This window comes from Hypomesus nipponensis, chromosome 15 (assembly GCF_054491055.1).
Source record: "Hypomesus nipponensis isolate SF chromosome 15, ASM5449105v1, whole genome shotgun sequence".
Lineage (NCBI taxonomy): Eukaryota > Metazoa > Chordata > Actinopteri > Osmeriformes > Osmeridae > Hypomesus > Hypomesus nipponensis.
In genome coordinates, this window is record NC_140375.1 from 2,468,825 (window position 1) to 2,476,322 (window position 7,498).

The 7,498-nt window shown below is 43.1% G+C and overlaps 2 protein-coding genes across 3 annotated transcripts; both read left to right on the forward strand.

Annotated features, from left to right (window-relative positions):
* Nucleotides 1-2,644, forward strand: LOC146257006 (uncharacterized). Its single transcript, XM_084674692.1, has 8 exons — nt 1-240; nt 858-1,005; nt 1,133-1,255; nt 1,365-1,477; nt 1,731-1,879; nt 2,138-2,275; nt 2,359-2,472; nt 2,571-2,644. The coding sequence occupies exons 1-8, from the start codon at nt 1-3 to the stop codon at nt 2,632-2,634; spliced, it is 1,089 nt and encodes a 362-aa protein (XP_084530818.1). The 3' UTR covers nt 2,635-2,644.
* A 2,450-nt stretch (nt 2,645-5,094) lies between these two features.
* LOC146257007 (uncharacterized) lies at nt 5,095-6,935 on the forward strand. Of its 2 annotated transcripts, XM_084674713.1 has the most exons (4): nt 5,095-5,273; nt 5,597-5,757; nt 5,930-6,127; nt 6,582-6,935. In XM_084674713.1, the coding sequence occupies exons 1-4, from the start codon at nt 5,224-5,226 to the stop codon at nt 6,905-6,907; spliced, it is 735 nt and encodes a 244-aa protein (XP_084530839.1). In that variant the 5' UTR covers nt 5,095-5,223; the 3' UTR covers nt 6,908-6,935. The 2 variants fall into 2 exon arrangements, with proteins under 2 accessions (XP_084530839.1, XP_084530838.1); XM_084674712.1 differs by lacking the exon at nt 5,095-5,273 and having other exon boundaries at nt 5,321-5,757.
* The last annotated feature ends 563 nt before the right edge of the window (nt 6,936-7,498 follow it).

The following is a 7,498-nucleotide window of genomic DNA, read 5'->3' on the forward strand; positions in this document are numbered from 1 at the left end:
ATGGTTGTAATATATTTCATCTTTGCAGGTTCTGATCATGTCCGGACCAGTGACATTTCCAGCAGGTTGTTTGCTAACCAGCAGACAGGGGCGCACCAGGGGCACCACCTGGCCGAGGGCAGGGGTCCCTGGGCTGAGGAGGGTGGACCTCCCTATAGAGAGAGCAGGACCACCAGACTGGGAAGGTTGGAACCTGTTGAGTGGAGGGCGCCAACATACCAGGAGGAACTGGAACAGCAGGTGACCTCCTCTCCCCCACCTCTATCAGTTGGAATACAGTACCAAAATACACCAAATGCAATTAGTTCTGCTCATAGATGATGTTTCGGGATTGAAAGAACAAACTCACCATCATGTGGACTGAACTGTAGAACATTGAATGTTCTTCATCAACTTTGAGATGTTGTGGTTGAAATTGAGATGTGGTGACTGAAATTCCAAGGTGGACCTTGTGATGATGGGCATGTAAGGTTTTGACAGAGAGGGTAGAGAAAAGGGAGTAGGTAGCCTTTTGGTCAGATGAAACAGAGCAGTTGTACATCAAAGTAGATTTGTGTGTTTTTTTATACTTTACTTTAATTCACAAAGGGCATCCTTCCCATTTAGAGCCTTTTAGCGACTCTGTTTCAAAATGAAATAATCATTATGCTTTTATAACCTGATAAAGGTAAATACAAGACCATCTTTATTCACAAAGGATGAATTGTTCTAGCTGTGCAAGTTGAAAGTCTCATGTTCATGACGATGTCCTTGTGTACGCTGACTTAGTCTATCCTCAAACCTCTGGTACATGTAGTTCCAGGGGAGTCAAGTCAGTATTCCTCACCAAATTCCTTCATAACCTTGAATCCCTGCAGATCCAGGAGAAGCAGGAGCGCCGGAGGCTGGAGAAGGCAGAGAGGGACCGGGCTGAGGCCAAGCTGGAGGCCGAAATTCAAAACTATGACCCATGGGGCCGGGGAGGCTGCGGCGCACCCCTCAGAGACAATCAAGGGGACCTCATTAGTACGTTGTAGCATGTTTCACTTACATTCCATGTTGGCTCACCCTACAGAATTGCGTAAGTTGATTGGAGTTCAATTGATGGCAGATATTTCTGTGCAAAGTGTCTGACTGTACTTTGTCTGTCTAGCTGACCTGAAGCAGATGCACAGGCAGAATGAGGAAGCTTGGCTGAACCCCGAGACCTCTCAGACAAAAGCCCCCAGACCCATGCTGAGAGAGGACCGACTGCCTCCCATCAACACAGTCTCTGGTAGACAGTCACTGCACCAGCTGGCACACTGCAGACATCAAATCATTTCACGCAAATGTAATACACACGTACACACAATGCATATGACTGTTGTACTTTATCTTTGCAGGTTTTGCCCCTGTCCAGACCTCCACCTATGCCAGAGGAAATGTGTTTCCGAACCAGCCAACGCTTCATCAAGTCACTGAACTGGATAAGTATAAGCTTGCCCTAAAACAACAGGTACAGTGTGGTATGGTTTGGGATGTCTTATGTATAGATTTCAAGACCCTGGCTTCTGGTGGCTGTAGGGTCTTTTAGCTTCAACAAGCCATTGATTTGAAGGATGTTTCATAATGTACACAAACACGCACGCACACACACACACACACACACACACACACACACACACACACACACACACACACACACACACACACACACACACATACATGATGTTGTATAACAAACTGTTTACCTTTTGGGCCCTGCCCAGATTGAGGAGAAGCGCCTCAAGGAGGCAGAGGAGAAGGAGAAGCTACGCCTTGAGGAGGCGAAGGAGGAGAGGAGGCTGGCAGAGCAGAGGGCTCAAATGAAGAGGAGTTTGACAAGGAGAAGGAGATCCGAAAACTCAAGGAGATTGAGGTCAGCTGGGCACTGATTGGCTTAGAGGGATGTGGCAGAAATGACTGTATATGCCTTTGCAATATACGGTATACAACTTATCTTATGTGGACCACACTCTCTTGAATAACAATGCTGAACAATCTTGATAGTAGAATTAGATTTTTATGGTGTGGACAATAAACACTTGAAGTAAGGGTCGATTTTAAGCGAGTGTAACATGTTCTCGTGACTCAGCTGTTATTAGCTAAATAAAGTTCGGTCTTCTTCTTGCAACAGAAAAGGGGCAAAAACAAGGAGCTTGTCCGTCTTGCAGAGGAGAAGAAGAAAGAGGTGGAGGAGAAGAGGAAAGAGGTGGAGGAAATTGCTACTGGGAGGATGCGCTATGAGAAAGAGAGACAAGCGCGCATTCAAGAGGTGAGAGGACCACAAAACCTTATTAGAAAGATTTGAACAAACAGAAATATCAGTATGATCCCCATCTTACTGTCTATCTGCAGGTGCGAAGGGAGATCTCGCCCCCCATCCCCACCCTCCAGAAGAGACACAGGGCCCCCCAGTCCACCTCCAGTCCCCCCAGCATGGACAGCAAATGCCCCACCACCCCCATGCCTGTAAGTTACCGCTTGTATAAACCATAAACGTAGTATGGAGAGCATTGTCTAAAAAAACGGTATAAACTAATGTCTCTCTCCCCACACACACCTTTTAGAAGGGTTCTCTCTCAGGGCTCCAATCCCAGACACCCTCTGTCCCAGCTGTTAGGAAGGAGCTGAGAGCTGCAGGTAACACACACACAAAAACACAACATGTTCCATAAAGCTAGAACCAACACTTTGTAGATTAGATGTAACTGGTATGTGATTGTGTGTGTATGTGTGTCAGGCTGCCTACCAGAGTACAAGAGGGAAGTCCTCTCTAAGTTGTCTGCAATCCGTCAAAAGCTGCTCAGAGAGCAAAAACGGGCGGAGGGGCAGATGATGCGCTCAGAGTGAGAGGAGCTGGACTCACTTGACAGGTAACACCCCTCCACTACTGGGGCACTACTGCAAAGTTTAGGGGAGAGTAGAACAGAGTTTGGTCATGAAGTATGAGATGCTAAATGTCTCTATGTGGCTTAGGATGGAGGCTTCCAGGGAGTTTATCAGACTGCCAGATGACTACAACCTGTCAAAGAGGGTGGACCCAAAGAACATGAAGAATACTGACTCACTCTCTTTTCTCTCTTTCTCTCTCTTTGTCTCTCTGTCTTTCTCTCTCTCTCTCTCTCTCTCTCTCTCACTCTCTCTGTCTCTCACTCTATCTCTGTGTCTCTTACACTCTCTCTCTCTCTCTCTCACTCTCTCTCTCACACTCTCTCTGTCTCTCTCACACTCTCTCTCTCACTCTCTCTCTCTCTCTCTGTGTCTCTCTCTCTCTCTCTCTCTCACACTCTCTGTCTCTCTCTCTCTGTCTCTCTCTCTCCCTCTCTCTGTCTCTCTCTCTCTCACTCTCTCTCTGTGTCTCTTACTCTCTCTCTCTCTCTCTCTTTCTCTCTCTCTCTCTCTCTCTCTCTCTCTCTCTCTCTCTCTCTCTCACTCTCTCTCTCACTCTAGCTCTGTCTCTTACACACTCTCTCTCTCTCTCTCTCTCTCTCTCTCTCTCTCTCTCTCTCACTCTCTCTGTCTCTCTCACACTCTCTCTCATTCTCTCTCCCTCTCTCCCTCTCTCACTCACTCTCTCTCATTCTCTCTCTCACACTCTCTCTCTCTCTCGTTGGCATTCTGAGAGTAGTGTCTTCGAGAGTACAACCTTCTTTACCCTACGAATCCATTAGATCATACAAAGTTCCAGAAAAAAGTGCAGAATAAATGGCATCTTATCACATCTGGAAATTAATTGCTTGTTGAGTGAATTAAAACTAGCTTGTATAGCATCATCATTACAAACTGCATCCTTTGACGTCTGTATTAGGCTATTTACATTTGATTGTCCATTTTATGTGAATTGCGATTGTATGTTTCAGTTGAAAACGTAATGGACTGAATAAAAAAAGGTCCAATGTGGATACTTATTAGTTGGTGTCACTGAACCAATTGTCTTTGTCACACAAACTCATTACATTAGACTCAAGTTTGACTGGACAAAACTTTCTACTCTAACTTTCACAAATTTCTGCCATTACAGTAGATCATAAAAATGTTCCGTAAAAAAGTGGAGAATAAATGGCAACTTATCACATCTGGAAATTAATTGCATGTTGAGGGAATTAAAACTAGCTTGTACTCATTACACAAGACTCAAGATTGACTGGACACAACTTTCTACTCTAACTTTCACAAATTTCTACCATTATTTCCCTTCCAGCAATTTCTTTCTTTCGGTTAAACCATTACGTAATGACAGATTTCCCCCTTGTAAAATTACAGTAATACGGCATGACAACAGAAATAGTTCCACTGGTAGTATTTTTGGATGACACACACAGCTCAAAGCTTTTAGGGAATACACAGAGGTAAATACAGGATTTTATTTCAGACCATTCGTGACAAAGAATGGTAAGATGTAGGCCTAATGAGATCAAAATCTTCATAATAACCATTTAAATACATTAAAGCTTCAGGAGTGTTACTGATCTAATCAAGCTACTTAGTAGGCCTATTGATGACTTTCCGATGTAACTTCTAAAAAATTATTCATGAATCGTGTAGGCAGGATACAAATGTTTAGGCTACTTAACATACAAACAAAAGTAAGTGACCATGGGCGATTCACACACTGTCATTTTGTAGCCTAATTATATTATTCTAACATTATCCCTTTGCCAACATATTAGACATTGTGATGATATTATTCTGTTGATACACTAGGCCTAGAGTGCATGTATTTCTTTTTGATACTGAGAGTGCAGTCGGCCAATCAAAAATAGGGCTGTTTGGGAAGGAAAATCACTGATTTATTTCGAATACACCAGAGAATGATCCGCGTTCTTCGGTGCGCGTACTCCCACTTTTACCATAGGGAACTACCATGCCAAGAAGCATCTGGCGTGACATTTGCTAATAAAAGACCTCCATTCATTCTGCACTCGACAGTTAGTGTCCTCATATGGAACTTGAGAGGAAATGCAACCAGTTCAGAACCCTGAAGTTTCCCGAGAGTGGGAGTTCTCCCTTTATTAGACGTTCTCTGTTATTACTTTGAGTCTGTTGCTATTGTGTTGCCAAAATGCCGGATAGTTGTTGGGCTACCCGTTGCACTAATCGAAGAGGAGGCAAGCCTGAGCTGTGTTTCTATAGAATTCCGTCCGGTAAAGAAAACCCAGAGAGGACGAGATTGTGGATTTTTAAAGGTAACGTTACCTCTCTCTCCGTGGAGGGCAAACAATGGCAGCCGTCCAAATATACACGTATTTGCAGCGAACACTTCATCAAAGGTAATCAAAGTAAAGTTGAGCACAAGTATATACAGGTATATTAATCATCGTATTTTTAGCCATAACACATCTATATCAAAGAGTATAAGTTATTTAAGTAATCGGTCTTTGTCAGGTGACGTCACAGCTGGGAGAACTGAATTTTTATGGGAGTAGCGTTAATCTCCATTTTGACGGTATCAATGCGCTGTTGCGCTGTTGTTAGAGAATTGGGTTATCAATTCATTTCATTTAGGTGTCAAAATGGTACGTTCTTGTTGTGTAATAGGCTGCAGTAGAAAGTCTCACGACAGTAAATGTCAAAAACTTAACTACGGGGATAGGTTTTTTGGCTTTCCCACTTTGAAGAAGGGACAGGGACAGCATGTAGCGGACGTAACGAAGAGGCGTCGGATCGCCTGGGTTTCAGCGGTGCGGCGCAAAAACATCACCTTTGCAAACATATCTCGTTTTATGTATGTTTGCTCTCGACATTTTCATAAAGGTAAGAGATTTAAGTGATGTACCAAAAATAATAATCTTTTTATACCATTAAATGGCATGCAATTGTCATATACAGGTCCATAACATATGTACTCTTACATGAGTATAATTTCTGACGGATAACACTTCTGGTCCCATGTTATGAAGCTAAAACCTTGTTCATGTTATTGCAGGTCAACCTGCATATGAGATGATGGAGACTGACCCAGACTGGGCACCCTCCCTCTATCTGGGTCACACTGAAATCACTTGCACCAACACTACACGCTCTGCAAGGCAAAGGAAGAGGGAGCAAAGAAAAAACCCACTGCAGCCAGCTGAAGTCGAAGAGCAACACACTGTGGATGATACACACAAGGCTGAAGGAGGCGGTGAGCGACACATTGAGGATGAGACATAGTTTGTTGTGTGTGGAGGAGACCAACTGCAGTGGTGTAGTGAGTTAAAGTTTGCAAAATAGTTGGGTTGTTGTTGTTAGAATCAAGTTAACTCAAAATGTCTTTGCAATGAAATGATTTGGAAATCCTTTTACACCGACAATCAACTGAATGTAAAACAAAGACAATATGTGAGGCTTGTGTTAAGACTGATAAACTTTGTTTTTTCATACTCATTTGGTCCTTTGTTTTTATTGACTTTTTTCACAGCATCCCAACTTTTTGGGAATTGAGGTTGTAATAAGTAAAAATGAAAAGAAAAGTTGACTTTCCGTTTTATAGTTTGCAGTTGTTTGATGGAGAGAGGTGTTAGCTTGTCAACAGTAATGATATCACATATTTAAGTGACTCTTTTTTCTAACTTGTTGGACATACTCTCTTATTATAGGTGCCAAATCTGATGACCCGTTGTCCCCTGACCGGGTACCATCCATCTTCACACACACACCAGCCATCAAGAAGAGGAAAAGGGAGAGTTATGAGCAGCACAACACAATGAAGAATAAGAGGGTGGAGGAGAAGAAGCCAGATGCAGTGGATGTCCTCCTAGAACTGTCATCAGAGCCTGATGCTGAGCTGGCACCACTTGAGGAGGAAGAACAACAGTGTGACAACAGACTTTGTAAGGAAAAGACTGAAAGATTACAAAAGGAATGTAATGAGCTCAGGGAGGAAAACCAAAGGTTGCGCTCATCCAACGTAAAGTGGATGTAAATACCTGAGAGAGTGGTGTGTTGTTGGTTGGGGGGGTGGGGGGGGGGGCTTGCTCGGGGCGCCAAATGTGCTAGGACCCACACTGTTGGTTGGGGCCTTGTAGGCCACAGGGTAGAATACTAAGCGAGCGGGAGAGGGGGACGGTGAGAGAGTTCCAATTGTTTTGAATGTATTGTTGATTTTAGATGACTTGTAAATATAAAATAAATGGTCTTCATAAAAAAAAAAAAACAGTTTACCTTTAACAAAGTGTAATATTTGAATGATTACGATTCAAAACAAATTGTGAGAATACTCCATTCAGTCTGTTTGAGTACTATCAAATAATCCAGGAGACGTTAACTGAAAAACTTGTTATAGGCAGGTATGGAGGATTACAAACTTTACATACCGTATTTCTTCGAATAAACGCCACAGTCGAATAAACGCCGCCCTTGAATAAACGCTGCACCAAAAATAAATGTTATTTAATAAACTCTGCAGCGTTTATTCGAAGCAATACGATACTTCTCGTCTCGGGTCAGTATGTATGTGTGTGTGTGTTTCGAGGTTGAAGGAGTAGAAATGCAACATTTGCTGAATTGTACGATG